Source organism: Aphelocoma coerulescens, chromosome 5 (assembly GCF_041296385.1).
Source record: "Aphelocoma coerulescens isolate FSJ_1873_10779 chromosome 5, UR_Acoe_1.0, whole genome shotgun sequence".
Lineage (NCBI taxonomy): Eukaryota > Metazoa > Chordata > Aves > Passeriformes > Corvidae > Aphelocoma > Aphelocoma coerulescens.
The window spans coordinates 67,049,922-67,068,887 of record NC_091019.1 but is presented as its reverse complement, the minus strand read 5'-3'; the positions used below and the strand labels follow the sequence as shown (position 1 = coordinate 67,068,887).

The following is an 18,966-nucleotide window of genomic DNA, read 5'->3' as shown; positions in this document are numbered from 1 at the left end:
GTGAGAAAATGTCAGGAGGAAACTTACACAAAATGCACTTTCCTCCCTGGTTTAGAGTTTGTTTGTCAGGACGCTGAAGTTTTGCAAGAGAAAAACTAAAACTCAGTGCCAGTCAGAGCTCCAAAGCCTCCCCAGCTGGTAGACACTAAACATGGTTTGTTCCTGGGACTTGCTTCTGGAAGTTCCTTTTGGGAATATTGGTTATTGCATGGACACTCCTCAAGGTACCACACTTGGGGAGCCCAAACCTTCCTGGCTTCAGTGTGAAGAGGCCTCCTAGACACAGAGACTGGACAGGAGTAAGGGAATAAGGCAGGGATTTATTTAAAGGCCTTCAAAGGTACCCCTGGGCAGCCAGAGGCCACTGCCCAGATGGACCCCAAGGTGGACGGCAGGGCACGAGTTCTGCACACTTTTATAGGTTGGGTTCATTTGCACAGCAGGGTTCCTTCTCCAATTAAAGCTTCAGTTAATGATGTAATTTCCCCAAGCTTGCCCCCCTGTAGAGGCTTTGGGTTGATACTTTTGGGCCTAGGACGGTCTGGGTGTCCTTGGAGAGCAGGCCCGGAGAGGCTTTGTTATGTGTGCCTGGCCCAGAGAGCAGCAGTGAACAGGGTACAAGGAACTGCAGAGTCACACACCAGGCAGGGCGGGAGCTGAGAAATAGGGAAGTTAAAACCTAATCAAGTTCTGGAACAAAGAAGGGAATGCTCTGGATCATCCCCTGACCTTCCCTGGAGCAGTGAAGGCTCTGGCTGCGTTCACACCTCCCTGCAGGATCTCTGCCCTAGGACAGCCTGGTCACATCCCTGCTGTGGATCCTTGGGATGGAAACCCCTCCTGAGCCTGATATCCAACAGAGCCCGGAGGGCAGAGTCTCCTTTTGCCCTGCACTGCCTTCCTTTGCTCTCTTCCTTGAAAATTTGAGGATGTGGAGCAGAGGGTGGGAGCATGAGGTGCATGGCCACAGCACAGATCTGAGTTTGGCCTGGAGCTGTTGGTTATTCCCTGCTCCTGCTTTGGGGGATCCCCTTAGGACAGACCAGTGTGTTGGGCTGTGGTGGGACCTCACTGGCACTACCTGGGCTCATTTCCTTCTCACCAGCTCAGCCCCAGCACGTTGGGAAGGGATCCCTGGCAGTGTCCAAGGCCAGGCTGGACACTGGGGCTTGGAGCAGCCTGGGACAGTGGGAAGGGATCCCTGCCATGGCAGGGGTGGGATGGATGGGATTTAGGGTCCCTTCCAACCCAAATCAGTCTGGGATTCCATATTGGGCACTGAAAATATGGAGCCAGGGGGCTTAGGAGAGCAGGGGAAGAGTAGAGGAAGGTGCAGCTCTTTCAGCTCGGTGTGACTCTGTAAAAGCCAGTCAGGACTGTCAGGGGAGGCTGGGAGCACTGTGGGGGCTCCTGTGGAGGGGATGCACCTTTGGAGTCCTTGTTTGTGGAGGTCCTGTCTGCTTGGCAGCTGGTTTCTGCCACCCCTCCTTCTCCACTGCGAAAGAAAAGCCTCACTACCTGTTATTTATGGGTGTTTTTCTTTGCCAAAGAACCCCTGCAAATCTGCACTAAAATAATTAGGTCAGGGCGTTTGCTTAGAGCCTTTAGAGCCCTGTTTTTTGTTGTGCCGACAGAAAACCGATTAGGAGCAGTTTTTAGTGAGGTGTAGCTGGCACAGGACCAGCTTTTTGCCCCATACACAAGTCCTCAGCTCCCATCAGAACTCCAAAAACAGGTTCTAAGCTCATCGTGGGTACAGGCTCCAAGAACTCATTGTGCTTTGCTGTGGGAGATAGCTCAGAACAGAGAAAGTCTTTGTGTTCTCAGCAGGTTCAGTGCAGGATGGGATAACTCTGCCAGTCCTCTTTTGTCTGCTCCTGTAAATCTGTCAGCCCTGAACTCCAGCTAGTGAGCTGGAGAAAGCCACGAGCGCTCCTAAGCAATTAATTGGAATTAATTCTATAGCTGTGTTTGGGTAACACAACACTGCAATGTTTTGGAAAGGCCGAGGGGACTTTTCCAGAAGTATTATCTTTTTAATTAAAACTGAAGCTATGGAGGCAAGATAAATGCAATCAGTGAGCAGTGTGGGGTCTGATTCTCTCCTAAGTAGGTTGTGTTTACTGTTCCCTGTTAGTTCTGAAGCTCCAGGTGACTGGATCCTGCTGTCTTTCATAACAGTGCTGGGTTTGTTTGGCAGAAGGTGATTAAATCAGACAGGGGTGTACATTGAGCAAACAGGGACAATATCATTTTCTTATATGTTAGAAACTGGGTCAAGGGATGAAACAGAAAAGCACATGTAATGGAGATTTCTTAAAAAAAAAAAGCTCTGCAAGTATAGGAAATAATAAACCAGTGCTGAAATATTAGATTTTGTGGCCAGTACTTTTTAATGAAAACATTAATTTCTTTTCTAGAGGAACATTTATGAAAATACTGACTCCATTTCCACTACTTGAGACATAGTTTAAGCTTCATCTTCAGCACTTCAGGTGTCCTCATGTCCAACTGCTTGGGGTTTGATGGGAGGGTAATGAGCTATTCCAGTGGTATCCATACAAATAAAAAGCACTGAGTTCTTCCTCCGTGCTCAGCATTTTGATGTATTTTGTAAATCCCTTTTCCTGTAGCTGGCACTGACATCTCTGTCTGTGTCCTTTTAAGGGGACTTGTCAGGTACAGCCCAGATTGAAAAGCAAAGAACAGTAACGAACTCTGTGACAGAACACAAAGTTCTGGATTTTACACCCTTAAAACAAAACTACATCTTGGATTTTGTTCTCACCAATATGAAAAATGAATGCCTTGTGCATTCAGCCTTCCCAGTGGCTTGGGTGAATGGTTTTGACTGTATTTTGAGAAAACAACGTTTGATATCTTCATTTCCCCCCACCCCTTTCCTCCAGAAATTCCTGGCACTGTTGTAGCCTCCAGTTGGTGTTTGCTTGTTGGTGGTGTTAGAGGTGTTAGTGGTTTATTTCGCTTAATTAATCCATGAGCCTTAATTAGAAGGAATGCCTGGGGCTGGAGTGTCCTGCCTTGCTTTTCCCGGGAGCTGTGGGAGGCTGTGACCCAGCTTCCCGGGGGATAAAGGAGACCTGGACAGGGCTGGGAAAGGCCCTGGAGCCCTTTGGATGTTCAGTGCCCACAGCTGGGCTGACTCCAGGTGCCCCAGGGAACACGGAGTGGGCAGGCAGGGGCTGCCCCAGGCCTGGGCCCATCCCACGGCCCAGAGCAAAGTCATGCAATGGTTTGGGTTGGAAGAGACCCTAAATCCCACCCAGTGCCTCCCCTGCCATGGCAGGGACACCTCCCACTGTCCCAGGCTGCTCCCAGCCCCAGTGTCCAGCCTGGCCTTGGGCACTGCCAGGGATCCAGGGGCAGCCCCAGCTGCTCTGGGCACCCTGTGCCAGGGCCTGCCCACCCTCACAGGGAAGAGGAGCAACCCAAAATGCACCAAAGCCCTCAGAATCCTGGCTCCATTTCTGTGATTTCCCTTTATCTGCTGTAAGCTGCTTATCCTGCTGGCTCTGGTCTGCTGGTTTGGAGTGACCCGTGGGCATGGATGGGCAGGGTGGAAATTCCCCAGCACGTCTCCCCCAGTTCAGCTGGGGCTGTCACAAATTTTCCTTCACCCTTCCAAATTTCTCCTGGCTTTTTTTTTTTTTTTTTTTTTTTTTTTTTTTTTTTTTTTTGATTCTTTGGGGGATTAATGCTGCTGTCATTGATAATGGCAGTTATTCCCACTCCGTTCCTTAGGACTTTGGATTAGATTTAGATTAGATATTGGGAAGGAATTCCTGGCTGGGAGGGTGGGCAGGCCCTGGCACAGGGTGCCCAGAGCAGCTGTGGCTGCCCCTGGATCCCTGGCAGTGCCCAAGGCCAGGCTGGACATTGGGGCTGGGAGCAGCCTGGGACAGTGGGAGGTGTCCCTGCCATGGCAGGGGTGGGAATGGGATGGGATTTAAGGTCACTTCCAACTCAAACCATTCCATTCTGTGATTCTGTTTTCACTTTAATGCCACACAGGCTCCGCACACAGACTAAGGTAAAAGAAGACCTATAAATAAATTATATTAGGAACTAAATTATAAAGTAATCTATAGCAATAATAAAAGCAAGCAGACAGAAGTTAAACTAAGCTGCCCCTGCAGTGCCTGAGCACGAGCAGCACGTGCTTGTTAAGGATATTTGTGCATCCTCATGGGATCTGGGAACCCAGCACAGGAGCAGTGCCTGGAGAGCACAAGTGGAATGCTGTTACTCAGGGATGAACTCAGGTTGCATTTTACACGTGGCTTTCTTTACATGCCAGGACGTTTTCTCCCCACCAGCTCCAGGCCTGCTGGGATCAGTGTTTGAAGCCTGACTTAGGCCTGGCTTTGTTGGTTTAGTTGGATGCTTTTTAGTGGGCTGAAGAGACACTAAAGGCATTAAGCATTTGTTACACTCCAGCCCTCTCAGGGCAGGGCAGCTGTGCTGCTGCTGGAGCGCCTGGAAAACTTGGGAAGCGTGGTGTGCATGGAAGCAGCAATGGGGAATTGTCTCAGCCTTTGGAGCAGCCTGTTCTTGTGCACTGGGATGATTTTGGGGCCCTTGGCCAAGGGGGCCAACAGGTTGTAAACAGTGTTTGTAGGACAAATCTGATTACTGCAATTATGGCAGAGTTAGCGCTCAGGCCAAACTAAGTCTGTGGAAAAATCCTGACCACCTAAGGCTGGGAAACAAAGAGGAAAAACAGGATTAAGATGCATTAGTGCAGGTTATTGTCCTTGCTGCACCGAGGTGGAAAGCAGGTACATGTGATGTTTGAAAACAGGCTGTGTTTTGGGGTAGATTCTGAAGGAAACGGGACACGCTGTGTCTGTGCTGTGCCTGTGCCCATTCCTCTCTGCTCGTGTGTCCCAGCTCCCATCCCTTCCACACACAGATTTTGGACATTCTGGCCAGTCTTTCACCCAATTCAGTCTTCTCAGAGGTGAATCCAGGTGTTCTGGGATCAAAATGCCATTGGAGTGTGAGCAGTGAGAGCGGAGCTGCAGCCCCAGTTCCGTACCTGGGTGTCCATCCCGTTCCGCTCCCTCTCTGCTCAGTCAGCCCCTGTTCCAGTCCAGACCCCAGGGGTGTTTCCCCTTCTCGGTTCCTGGGTGGATACAGGGCTATCCTGGGGGCAGGAGGGTGTTGGTCTGTAGAAAGGGGGGCACAAATCCTTAGGGAACCATGTTCATGGAATCTCCTGAGATTCCTGAGATCCGGGTCCAATTCCTGACCTCACACAGGACACCCCAGCAATCCCACCCTGTTCCTGAGAGCCTTGTCCAAGTGCTCTGGCAGGAATTTTGAGAGTTAACCTAAAAACATCCTGACTATGGAGAACCTTCCACTGAGGCAGAGCTCCAGGTACAGTAACAAAGCACTCAGAATTCAGCACAGCTCACTCGGAAAAATTCCGTGTTTCAAATAAAGCCAATGAGCTGCTCATGTTCTGTTGTGTAGGATCTGTAAAAATAAAATTATTTCAAAGGGCTCAACCCCCCCCACCCCAACCTGTGCTGGGTTTTGGTTGCAGGTGCTGGAAGCGTTCGCTGGGCGCCTGATTAAGGTGGGAGTGTTATCCAGGAGGGATATTCCCAGCCTGACCAAGTACCAGGTCATCCTGGCAAGGGATCAGTACAGGAAGAATCCCTCTGCACAACATGCAGTAAGTTCTTTATTTCATGCTATTAAAGTAGGGAATAAATAGAAATAATCCATCATTACAACATTTCCTGAGACATTTTAAGCAGATTTCTGTTCCTAGCCGTGGAATGAAATATCGTAGAATCACAGCACGGTTTGGGATGGAAGGGATCTTAAAGATCATCTATGGAATCTATAAAATGTTCCTAATTGTTCCATGTTTCTGGATGCCAGTACAGGAAGGTCAAGGAAAAGATCAGGAACTCCATTTCCAAAGTGAAGTTGTTGTGAGAACGTACGCTGTAATTACTGACAGCCAAGTTTTCATTTTCCTCTCAAAGCTATATTCCTGCTCCTGTATTTTGGTAAATCCTCATGGAATGGTCAGATTTTGTAAACTTAAAGAAAACTGCCTTTAAAAAGACTGTGTGCCTCAAAAAGAGCAGTGGGAAATCTCCTTCACTGTAAGCAAGGCAACTTTCCTGACTTAATTTCATAGCCTGGGAGGATGTGCTGGGAATCCCTTGTTTTCCCAAATGCTGATGGTTCAGCTGTCCGAGTTGGAGGGTTGATGAGCTCCTTTTGGGAGGCAGTACAGGTATTTTGGAGAGTATTTTGGAGGTGGAAGAGGATCACCTTCTCTGAGCATTGTGGAGTCTGTCCCCTCAGGGCTCTCATGGACAAGCTGCTCCCTGGGCATCACTCTGGGCTTTGCTCTGCTCCTCAGGTGTCACCCTGGTTCTGGTCAGGAATTGCAGTGGGATTCCTGCTCCTCAGCCACTTCCTAACTCAGTCTGAGTCTGCTTTTCTCCCACAGGGAATCCATCAAGGCATCATTGAAGGAGACTTTGCCCTCTGTATCAGTCTGTACCACGGGTACGAGCTGCTGCTGCAGATGGGAATCCGCTCCTTATTCATCTACCTGTGGGGAATCATGGATGGATCCAAAGGTGAAATGTCCTCGGGAACATCCCTCCTTTCAGCTCCACTCTTCTCATCTCATTTCCCTCACTATATGGCTGGTTTGGCACAAAACAGCTTAGGGAAAGAGGGGTTGCAGATGGAATTGGTGTTTTGTTCCCCTTCTGTTAAAGACAGAGTGTGTTTGAGAAAGCAAATAAAATCCTGAGGTGTTCCAACTCTCTCCAAAGGGTTATCCCGCACCAAGACCGAGCTGGGGCGCAACGAGGACTTCATGGAGCTCTACCAGCAGCTTCGGGACGTGTTCTCAGCCACTGCTGGGGCTCCTGAGAATGGAAGTGTGTGCAAGAGCACAGCAGGTCAGGATTCCCCTCTCAGGGACAGGATGTTCCTGTTTGAAGTCGTGCTGCACTGCCTGCTGCTCTTTATTCCCGACTGGCTTCCCAATACTCTCTCTCCCCTCCCTCTCTCTCTTCCCTCGGTGGTTTTAGCTGCTTTCAATCAAGTTTTCCATGTTTGAAGTTTTTAATTTGCTTTAAAGTGAAGGTTAAAATACGACTGTGTCACTGTAAGTCTTTTCCAGTGTGACTCTAACAAAAGTAGCACTTTCTCAAGAACTGGGTTTAACAAATGAGCTTCTGTCAGCAGTTTATTGTTCTGTTTAGAACTCGTATCAGGAATTGGGTCTGACTCGGATAATTGCAGTGGGAGGGAATGAAGTTCACTAAACCTTCCTGCTCGTTGCAGGTTTATTTACATCCTTCGTTGCTTTATTTCCTTTCCAGTGTTGGAAAAGAAAAAGGAATTTGTCTACAGCCATCCAAAATTAAAGAAATTGGAAGAAATCGTGATAGAACACTTCAAATCCTGGAAAAAGGGATGTTCTGGTGAGTACCAACAACCAAAGAGAAAACCTGGGGATGGAAACAAGGAATATTCTCCTGACTGATTTCCCATCTTGTGCTGCTTTATTGCCTTGATTGTGTATCTTCCCCTCTAAAAGAACTTAAGATTTCTATAAAATAAAACTTGCTATAAATTCTCATTATTAATTTGATATAAACTGCTCTAACAGCTGAGTAAAACAGGGATAGGCAGCTCAGTCCTGGGGCTACCACGTTTCCTGCTGGTCCTGTCCCAGTTTGTCCTGGCAGCCTCCCCTCAGGGCGCTGCTGCCAGTCCCTCCTGCAGAGTTACATGAACACATTTAAGGACCTTAAGGATAAAAGTTCTGATATCTGGCCTGAGGCTAAGAATTAAAAACTCTGAGGCATCAATTTGAAGTTCAAACCCTCTGGTTACGTTCACCTGTCTCTCATTGTTTTTCATCTTTATGGAGAGATGTCATTCAGATCTCTTTGGGTTTGGGATGTTTCAGCTTCTTGATTCCAGCTTTGGGAATGATTACATGAGTAATAATAACATTTGTTTTGCAGCTTGTTCACTTTATTTCTTGCCTGTTTGGATCTTTGTGCTCTGTGGCATTCTGATAATTTCTGACCTGCCTTTCCCTCTTCTTTTTGTATTTTCTTTTCTCTCTTGAATGCACTGTTCTCAGCAAACCCTTGAAAAGACTGATGCTTTCTAGTAGGCAACTTTAAGGTTTCCCAGTTCTGTGTTTGTAACTGTAGGATATGTCCCAGTGCATTTAATGCAATTAATTCCTTTTTCCCCCCTTCCCATTCAGTTCTCTCTGCCCTCCCAGCCTCCCTCCCTCCTTTTGCCTCCGCTTGAAAAACCCTACATTGGAGATGGAGAAGGAGGGAATTCATGCCCAAAGTCCTCAGCCATATCAGAAGTACCACCAGCCCTTTCTCCTCCATTTATTACCCAGAGCAGCTGTGGCTGCCCCTGGATCCCTGGCAGTGCCCAAGGCCAGGCTGGACATTGGGGCTGGGAGCAGCCTGGGACAGTGGGAGGTGTCCCTGCCATGGCAGGGGTGGCACTGGGTGGGATTTAAGGTCCCTTTAACCCAACCCCAACCATTCTGGATTGTGTGATTGTGGTTCTGCTGTCCTGAGGGTCTTAAACTGGAGAAATGGAGACAACGGTGTCTTGAACTTCATTCCAAAACAGTTCCCATCCAACCCCAGCTTTTCAAAGTGACTTTAGTAAGGGCACCTGAGATACAAGACATTCTCACCATGCTTGGTGTAAATCCTCCAAAATTAGAGATGCTTTGATTCCAAAGAGGAATTTTTCAAGGAGATGGATCTTAGAGCATTTTCTGCCCACGTTCTCTTCCCGTTAATGAGACAAGAGCTGTGAACGTGTAACTTGTGGGTTGCCCCGTCCTTCTTTATTGATAATTCTATTAAAACCTGACATTTTTCAGATCCAGCAGGTGAAGGCAAGAGTGAAAGTGGGGACACGAGGGTGATGATCTTCTCCTCGTTCCGCGACAGCGTGCAGGAAATCGCCGAGATGCTGGCCCGGCTGAGCCCGGCTGTGCGGGCCATGACCTTCGTGGGACACTCCTCAGGGAAGAGCACCAGAGGCTTCACCCAGAAGGAGCAGCTGGAGGTGAGGAAAGAGGAGACTTGGGCCAGGAATTAGTGATGAAGAGCATCAATGTTGTGTAAAGAACTCCAGGAGCATTGACTGTGTGGCAGTGGCTGAACTTTAGGTGTCGTTAGGAAATCCCTGTGGAGTGCAGAAGCTTCCAGAGTATCCAAAATTGTACCCACTGAACAAAATATAGAAATAATTTATAGATTCATATTATATTAACAGCTGCTACATTTAGATGGCAAAAATCTGGGGAAATATGCAAATACATGCTATGGAAATTTTATTTTTTTTGTAGGTTGGAAAGATGAGATCTATTAAATTTTGATCTAGAAAAGTTAAAAAAAAAAAGATAACCCCAATGCAAAGTTGGGAAATAAGTTTTAGAAGAATGCCATGGTTGGAGTCAGAATGAGGTGTGCTTTTTTCCCTTTATTTTAGAATTCAAGAGTTGAAATGCTGATGTTGGCCACACTGGGGTGTGGTGTTTGATCACAGGGCAGCAGCTGGGAAACTTAAAAAGAGTTGTTATTTTAGAATACAACTATTCTAAAATATAATTAGAATATCTTTAGAATATTAATATAATAATTAATCAATATATTAATATTATATATATTTAGACTATATTTTAGAATAGTCGCTATTTTAGTTGTTATTTAACTGTTATTTTAGAATCCGTTTTCCTGGCGGAGCTGGGCACTCCCATTCCCATTGTCCCCCGCAGGTGGTGAGGCGTTTCCGGGAGGGAGGCTACAACACCCTGGTGTCCACGTGCGTGGGCGAGGAGGGGCTGGACATCGGCGAGGTCGATCTCATCGTGTGCTTCGACGCCCAGCGCAGCCCCGTGCGCCTGGTGCAGCGCATGGGCCGCACCGGCCGCCGGCGCCACGGCCGCATCGTGGTCATCCTGGCCCAGGGCCGCGAGGAGAGGGTGAGTGGGGGCATGGTCAGGGGGTCAGGGATAGCCTGACCTCACAGGGGTCATCCCAGCCCCTGGCCCTGCACAGACCACCCAACAACCCCACCCTGGGCATCCCTGGCAGTGCTGTCCAAACGCTCCTGGAGCTCTGGCAGCCTCGGGGCCGTGCCCATTCCCTGGGGAGCCTGGGCAGTGCCCAGCAGCCTCTGGAGGAAGAGTCTTTCCCTGGTATCCAGCCTGAGCCTGCCTGGCACACTCTCCCTGGATGCTGTCCCTGTCCCTTGGGACAAAGCTGCAGCCCGCAGTGAGTCTCTGCTCAGCCTCCTCCTTCACTCTGTCACAGGAAACTCTAGCACAGAATCATGGAATGATTGGGGTTGGAGGGACCTTAAATCCCATCCCAGCCCTGCCATGGCAGGGACACCTCCCACTGTCCCAGGCTGCTCCAGCCCCAATGTCCAGCCTGGCCTTGGGCACTGCCAGGGATCCAGGGGCAGCCCCAGCTGCTCTGGCAATTCCAGCCCAGCCCCTGCCCACCCTCCCAGCCAGCAATTCCCAATTCCCAATCTCCCATCCAGCCCTGCCCTCTGGCACTGGGAAGCCATTCCCTGGCTCCTGTCCCTCCATGCCTTGTCCCCAGTCCCTCTCCAGCTCTCCTGGAGCCCCTTTAGGCCCTGCAAGGGGCTCGGAGCTCTCCCTGGAGAGAGTTCACCTTCTCCTCTCCAGGTGAGCATTCCCAGCTCTCCCAGCCTGCCGTGTCACCAAATGAAACTCGGAGCATCCAGGGGTTTTCCGAGGGTGCAGAGGAAGGTGTGGGGCGGGGGCTGGAGCTGGGAGGGGACACTGGTGGTGCTGCTGGTGACGCTGGGTGTTCAGACTGGTACTTACTGGGCTGGTGACGACACCGGCGCTCAGAGCTGGCTTTAGTGGCCGTGCTCTTGCGTGTGAGGCTGAAGAGATCGGCTTAGGTGCAAATCCACTTTGGCTGAGTTCCTGGAGCCCAGCACTCAGGCAGAGCATAATTAATCATCCCTGAGTACAGACTGTCCCTTGGGACATCCATGTCCCGCTGGAAATGTGTGCTGGGAGCTGGGGGGTCCCACCACAGCTGTGCCAGCTCCATCCCACAGCCTTGCAGGGCCCGGGCTCATCCATGGAATGGGACAGGGCAGGATTTGGGCAGCACAGGCTGGGCAGTCCCTGCTGCCATCACTGGTGAAAGGAGGTGCAAACCAATTGTAAACCCAAAATTTCAGACTCTTGGTACTATTTCATTTATTCCAGCCAATGCTGTAGCTCTGGTTTACATTTGTGGGTGGCAGGGATTTAATTCTGAATGAGGACGCAAAGAATCCTCCCTGAGGGGAAAAAAGTTGCTTTGAAGGGATGAGAGTTAAAAATGATAAACCTGAGTAGAGCTTGTAAATAGATATTTTCTCATGCTGCTTACAGAGGCTGGTTACTATTGAAAGCTCTGCTCTGTAATGGGATATAAAATAGTCCCTTAAATTCCTTGGAGCTTCACTTAAGTAGTTGGATTACTCTGTGGTCCAGATTTTCTCAGATATCTTTGAAGCAGAACCTCCCCCCAGGTAGAACAGTCATTGTATATAATTTTGTTATGTTGAGATCAGGAAATAAGTTTAATTGCAAACCAATATTGTCTTGGTCGGTTTGTTTGTTTTTTCTCTAGGGTGTTTTCTGGGGTTGTTGTTGGTTTTTTTAAGTTTAACAGAACTGGAAAGAGACTCAGTGTGGAGATTCTTCCCCATCACTTCATTGGCAGCTAAATAATTAATGTCCATGTATTAATTTATGGGAATCTCTTTGGGTTTTGTGTGGGGTTTTTTTTGTTTGGGTTTTGTGGTGTTTTTTTTAAATTTTCCTTGGTTTAGTTTAGAGGTTTTTTTCAATCAAACCACTTCAAGTCAATCACAAAGCTTTTGAAGGTGTTTTATTGGGAGAAAGGGGTCAGTGCAGGTGTGGAAGTGTGATGCTGGCAGGAATTTCCATGGCCTCAGTGTTCCCGGGTCAGCCGTTCCACGTGGCAGCTCCTGCATGTCCCAGACCCCCGGAGCTGCTGGGATTGGGCTCAGGATGTCCTGGGGAGCTGCTCAGCCCAGAGAAACACAGGGGAGGGAAAAGCCAGCAAAGCCACAACTCCCTGATGCTGTTAATTTGCTAATACCACGGGTTTTTGCCATAAAAACACTGGGCTTGACTGTTCTAGGATTAAAAAGTTGTTTCTTGGAGTGCCCGAGGGGTTTATCAGAGCTGGCTTCTTCCAGCTTTATTCGAGGAGCATCTTTTATGGTCCCTGAAATCCTCTCTGTCAGGGCCTCACAGGGCCTTGGAGAGGAGCACAGCACAAAACCAGTTCAGACTGAGGCCCCAGCTTCCCTCCTCACTTTGCCCAGCTTTGGTTTCTCTGTTGCACAATAAACTGGGGTGTAATTAAAAGGACTCGGAGCACTCATGACATCAACAAATCATCTTAGGCCTTTTTTTGCTTGACCTCCTTTCCCTGTTTCCGAGTAATCTAATTTACATCATTGCTGTATCAGTGGCAGATTGTAACTTCCCCCAGGCATGGGCTGTGCTCCTTTCTCTCTCTCTCCTGTGCTGTGCCTGCTTCTGGACCATTAAAAAACCCCAAACCAAACAATGCCTTGCTGAGGGAACAGAAAATAATGAGAAACCCCACCGGCACTGAGGTGTTCTTTTAGTTTGGATCAAATGCTGTGAAGAAACAATCAATCACCAGGTGATTTATCTATTTATCCTCTCTTTCAGACTTACAACCAAAGCCAGTGTAACAAAAGGAGCATCCACAAAGCCATTTCAGGGAACAAAACCCTTCGTTTCTACCAGCACAGCCCACGGATGGTTCCAGAAGGCATCAATCCCAAAGTGCATAAAATGTTTATCACTGCTGAAAAACCCGAGCCAAGCACCTCAAAGATGCTTTCCAAAGAGAGGAGATCCAGTTCCCTGCAGCACAAATCTGCTCCCTTTTCCTGTGTCACTGGTAAGAGGATTATGATGTTTCCAGCACATCCAACCCCTCTGACGGGGCCTGGGGCTCTGCAGGGTCACTCTGTCAGCTCAGACACTGCTCAGGGCTGCTTCAGCCCTCAGCCTTTCCTGGGCATCCTCACAGCTCTGTCCTTGCATATCCAGATCCTCAGTCAGGCCTTTGCTCATCTTTCCCCATGGAGTCACTCACTGAAGGTCAGGAGCTCCAGCTATGGACAGAGGAGGCAGATGTTCATCCCAGAATCCCAGAATCCAGGACTGGATTGGGTAGAAAGGGTCCCATGGGCAGGGACACCTTCCCCTATCCCAGCTTGCTCCAAGGCCTGTCCAACCTGGCCTTGGGCACTCCCAGGGATGGGGCAGCCACAGCTGCTCTGGGCATTGTGGCTTCCTAAATGACAATAAACCAGAAATGCTTGAAAGCAGAAGGATTTTGGTGTGAGCGAAAGGAGAAAGTGAGGGCAGGGTATTTATGAATTGTTCAGACTCTCTTGGAGGAAAATTGGAAAATTCTCTTGGAGGCTTTTTAGCTGATGCAGTTCAGTGGTGCTGGAACGCTCAGGAAACTGAACACAATCCTAAGTCAGGAAAAAAGAGCTACTTTTTATAAATACTTGGGAATTTTCATGCTCTATGTCCTTGCTAGTGCTTTCTGTAAAGACCAACAGCAGCTTCTTGAAAGAAGAAACTCGAAGCCTTGAGAAACTTCCTGTTTCAGTACCTGATTAAACAGACACAGCTGCTGGAAAACAACCAGAGCACACCATGGAGTGCAAATAACCATTTTGGGAGCCTTTGTTGGTCTGTCCTAGAGCAGAGAAAGAGCAGGGAGGGCATAAAGAAAACGATAATGCTGGGAACATTCCTGCTGAGGGAGCAGCACTGCAGGGCTGGAGTTACCAGGTGCCTTTTGTGTGAGCCACGGGTGCAGCTCCCCAGGGCTGGGCGGGCTCTGCATCACCACAGGGGCCTGCAATGGGTCCCCGAGGTGGCCAGGGGTGAGTCCCCAGAGTGTGACCAGGGCTGAGTCCCCAGAGTGACCAGGGGTGAGTCCCCAAGCTGGCCAGAGTTGATTTGCCAGAGGTGGCCAGGGCTGAGTCCTCAGAGGGTGACCAGAGTTGAGTAGTCAAAGGAGGCTGGGATTGATCTGCCAAAGATGCCAGGGTTGAGTCCCCAAGGTGGCCAGGGCTGATTTACTGAAGGTTGCCAGGCTTGAGTCCCCAGAGGTGGCCATGGCTGAGTCCCCAGAGGTGGCCATGGCTGAGTCCCCAGAGGTGGCCAGGGCCGAGTGCCCCTCCTGGCAGCCAGGGCTGCCCTGTGCAGGTCACTGAGCACCAGCCCTGTGTTGAATCCCCTTCGTTGCTGGTGAGCCAGGGGCTGCTCCTGATTTTAGTGACACTCGGGATAAAGCTCCAAAAGAAGACAAAGAAAGGAGTTGACTTCTTTGCATTTTCTCTTCATTTTAGTGCCTGTTTCCATGGTAAGAAATGGGCAAAGCTGGCAGCAGTGAATGAGCTGGGTGTGTTCTTACCTCTGCTCTCACTTTGTTGTTGAGCTTCAGTTCATCCTCAGGTTTCTCCACAGCAGGAACTGAGCTATCATGGGCTGAATTATCACAGGAATTTCAAGCATTCTCCCTGTTTTCTAGGTCAAATCAATACAATCATGGAATCATTCAGGTTGGAAGACCCCTCTGAGCCCGTGGAGTCCAACCACTGCCCAGCACTGCCAGGGCCACACTGCCCCATGTCCCCAAGTGCCACATCCACAGATGGATGGAAATCCCCCCAGGGATGGGGACTCCACCTCTGCCCTGGGCAGTTCCAAGGCCTGACCACCCTTTCCTTGAAGAAATTCCTCCCAATGTCCAGCCTGAACCTTCCCTGGCACAACTTGAGGCAGTTTCCTCTGGTCCTGCCACTCATTACCTGAAAAAATACACATTTCCTGTTCTTCTTAATTTGATCCAATTTCTATTAATATTACACCCCCCCTTTCACTTCAAAACCTTTTCCATAAATTTTGTCTGTCAGTCCCAGAAGGATCCAATATCTTGTGCTGCCCCATCATAAACCAAGTGTGTCCTTCAGTTTTCAGAGCTCTCCTTCAAAAAGTGCAGCAAAAAATCCCTTTCCTCCATCAGCCTCTTATGTCATTTCTTGTATTTTAAGATTCCTTTTTCTCTCTGATTTTTGGGTTTTGTTTGTTTTGGGTTTTTTTTTAAGAGTTTGCTAAAGTGAGGAGCATGTTGGTATTGTTGTTCCTGGGAGCCGAATCTCATTTCAAGCTCCCAGTAATTCCTTTTGCTTTTGTCCAGATGAAATCCCATTTTCTTAATTCTTCTGCTGGTTCTCCACAATTCCTCTACTCCCTCCTTTCCAGATGGATCAATTTTGAGTTGTCAATAACCGTGGGCTTTGTTTGATTTTACAATTTCATGTTATTTCTGTAATTGTTGGTTTTATCCCAATGATAATTGGTTTGGACTCACTTTTTAAAAATCTACCAACACCTGCTTTATGTTTAATCCTCTGTGGGGTTTTTATGCCTTTCCAGTGGCTAATTCTTGCTCTCTTCCCCCTTCAAAAACAATGAAAATACCTTGGTTCTGGAGAAGAACAGGGAAAATAACGTGGATGATGTGTTTGTACCCGGTAGGACATGGCATCCCTAGCTCAGAGTGCTCTGGAGGATAATCACCCATGAGACAGCACGAGCTGCTTCCCATGGAGGGGAGAGGCTGTGCCAGTGACTGCAGGATGTGGTGATTCCCAGCCCTGGATCCTTATCAGCCTCACTGAGGATGGGAATGTTCTCCCTGTACTCTCACTCTGGAGGCAGCAGTCATGTTTGTCATGTCCCTCTTTCCTTACACTGGGGAAATGTTCTGGACAGCCACAATCCTCCCTCTGCTCCCCAGCAGGACGCCCAGAGCTCTGGGAAGCATCTGTTCCCGAGTTCTGCCAGCTGCTCCAGGGCTCCTTGCCTGGCAGGGTTGCACCATGGATCACAGGGGCTGATATCATGGGATCATCTTGTCTCTGTCCCATGGAGCGGGGCTGGAACGTGGGACTGAAGTCATCTGTTGTTCTCAGCATTCCCTGATGGGTCTGCATGGCAACAGTTCCTCAGGAACTGGGAATGGGCACAGCCCTGAGGCTGCCAGAGCTCCAGGAGCCTTTGGGCAGCATGCACAGGGAGGGATTGTTGGAGTGTCTGTGCAGGGACAGGGGTGGGACTGGATGGTCCTTGTGGGTCCTTTCCCACTCAGGATATTCCCTGTTTCTGTGATCCCTGTGGGTCCTTTCCCACTCAGGATATTCCCTGTGGGTCCCTTCCCACTCAGGATATTCCCTGATTCCAAATGCTTCCCTGAGAATTGTTTGTTTCCTTTTCCTTCAGGTTTCTCTTTTGTCCTCTCTGCCAGGTCCTTGGTCTGGGAGTTATCTCTTCAGGAATGTGACATCTCCTACACTTGAGTCAGAAATACTTCATAGCAGTGTTGATCTTCTGGGACCATTTCATGATGGCCTTAAAAACATCAGTGTTGGTTCATTTTTCCAGGTTTTCCTGAGCACAAGCAGGATTCTCAGGGTTTGATCTGTGCAGACCCAGCCCCTGGCAGCTGGAGCTTGAGAGCATTGAGAGATCCAGGCTGGTTCCTCTTGTGTGGCATTAATTCCCAAAAGAGCCTGGGCTGCAGATTCACCCCAAATCCTGTCTGCACAGGCACTGGCAAATTCCCTTCAGTGCCAAGCTTCACACAGCTGGCCTGAAAGCACTCACAGCCTCAGCTCTGATTCTTTGGAACCCTGCTCACCCATGGCTGTTTATGGGATTTGCCATTATTTGGGACAGTGATGATTTATGTCTGTCTCTCTCTGTTCTCATGTGATGCCCTTTCCCAAAGCAGCTGTTTAACAGGTATTTATCCATAGGAATCATTAACACTCTTGGGATTCTTGTCCCTGGCTTCAGATTCTCTGCAGTTTTGGCTGTGGCACAGAGAAGATGATTTTTCTTGTGCCTGGCACCACACCAGGTGGTTTTATTCTGTGCATCCCTTTTCCCAAAGCAGGTAACGTTTCCCTGTCCTTGTTCTTGCCCCCACAGGCCAAAAGCAAATGCACTCCCATGAGAGCTGGTCCTTGTCACCTGAGGAGTTGGAAATATGGGACAGACTCTACAGGATTAAGGAAAGTGATGGAATAAAGGAACCAGTATTGCCTCAAGTGCAGTTTGAAACCATAGAAAACCTGGAAGAAACACCAGTGAGTTCCATGGAATGTTCCCTGAGACACGGGGCCTGAAGGATGCTGGAAACAGCAGAGTTAACTCTGGATTTGGAGGAAGTTTGTGATAAAAATGCCTTTTTGAGATTTACATGTGGGTTTTTGAGGTTAGGAATTTAGCAACTAGATGTTTGAAATGGGTCTTTGAGGTTCAGTCTGTACGTTAAAAGTTCGTACCCTAAGTTAAAAATACATGAAGAAGTCTCAGCATCCATTAAGTTCTGCTCCTGTTTTTAAGAGCTCCATGCAGGATGCTGTATTCACAGAATCCCACAGAGTGTGGTTTGGGTTTAAAGGGACCTTCAACCCATCTCATTCCACCCCTTCCCTGGGCAGGGACACCTGGGCACCTTCCCCTAGCCCAGCTTGCTCCTGATGTTTTTATTTTAGACCAGACTTAAACCTGTCTGATGAAGTTTAAATCCTTCTCTGCATGTCGGTATTCATTGTCCCTGACAGAGAAGTTTTGCTAAACAATTCCTTGCTGAAAATCTCCTTTCCCATCCCCGTTTCTGCTGCAGAAGCCCGAGGAGGGGGCAGCTCAGGAGCTCTCCTTGTCTGAGTGGAGCCTTTGGCAGAACCAGCCCCTTCCCACGTCCCTGGTGGATCACTCAGATCGTTGTCACCTCTTCATCGCTGCCATGGAAATGATGGAGCTGATGAGGCATCAGCAGGTAAGGGGCTGCCTCTGGCTGGCTCTAAACTGAATGTGCAGTTAGAATAGTTTAAAAACAATTAAATTGAAAAAAAAAAAGAACTGTGAAATGAATCATGTGTGTTTAACCTTGTTTCAAAATGTCTCCCTCTGCTATTCTGTGATTCCTAATCTTTCCCACAGAATCAGCCTTTTTTTTATGGATTCCAGTATCAGTTTGTGACAGAATGACATTAAATACAAGAGCTACAAATGTCAAAGAGCAAAGCCACCAGGAGGGAGATCAGAGCTGTTCCAGGAATAGGGAAGAGTTTGGTATCATGTGTGCACATCAAAATCATCCCAGAAAAGTCATGCAGGAGCACATTGCATGTTTTAGGGCATTCGTTTTTTGTTTAAAGCTTTTTGGGTTCGTTTTTTTGAACTAAAAAGAGAATTGCTCCTAAGAGTTAAGGGATAAGAGGAGCTGAGCCAAACAAACACGGATGGAAATGGCTTGGGAGATGGGAATTCTGTTTTCTGACAGGGATGGATAGAGAGATCCCTATGGAAGGCACAAGGAAGTGGGTGTAGAGGTGGATGGCGGCTTCAGTGGTTCACCACATGATTTTTTTCCCCTCCAGCTGAGCTCCCCACGTCCCTTTCAGCACGTGGAAGTTTTTTAGGTCATCAGAATCTGTTGCTAAGCTGCCAGAGTTTCCTGAGTAATACCAGAACTAATCGAGGAGGAGAATGGAGACATTGTAGTTGTGCTCCTTGCTCAGAGAGGGTGAAAGGGAGGCTGTGAACAGCCCTGCCCAGCTCAGATCAGCTTCTCCATCACACCAGAGACATTCCTGACTTCTCTGACTGTCCCTGTCCCCAGCTGGGGTCAAGGACACACTGCAGGGGGAGAGAGGGGTCGGGGAGAGGGCAGGGATGGGCAGGGCAAGGACGTCAGGAGGAGAGAA

General features: G+C 48.6%; 1 protein-coding gene across 1 annotated transcript in view; it reads left to right on the top strand.

Moving 5' to 3' along the window:
* FANCM (FA complementation group M) overlaps positions 1-18,966 on the top strand; it is a 55,755-nt gene that overhangs the window by 18,551 nt on the left and 18,238 nt on the right. Inside the window, exons 5-13 of the mRNA XM_069018698.1 lie at positions 5,573-5,704; positions 6,500-6,632; positions 6,834-6,962; positions 7,389-7,490; positions 8,939-9,126; positions 9,839-10,045; positions 12,827-13,061; positions 17,183-17,340; positions 17,883-18,035. Of these exons, the coding sequence (XP_068874799.1) occupies positions 5,573-5,704; positions 6,500-6,632; positions 6,834-6,962; positions 7,389-7,490; positions 8,939-9,126; positions 9,839-10,045; positions 12,827-13,061; positions 17,183-17,340; positions 17,883-18,035 (1,437 nt within the window). The remainder of the gene's footprint in view (positions 1-5,572; positions 5,705-6,499; positions 6,633-6,833; positions 6,963-7,388; positions 7,491-8,938; positions 9,127-9,838; positions 10,046-12,826; positions 13,062-17,182; positions 17,341-17,882; positions 18,036-18,966) is intronic.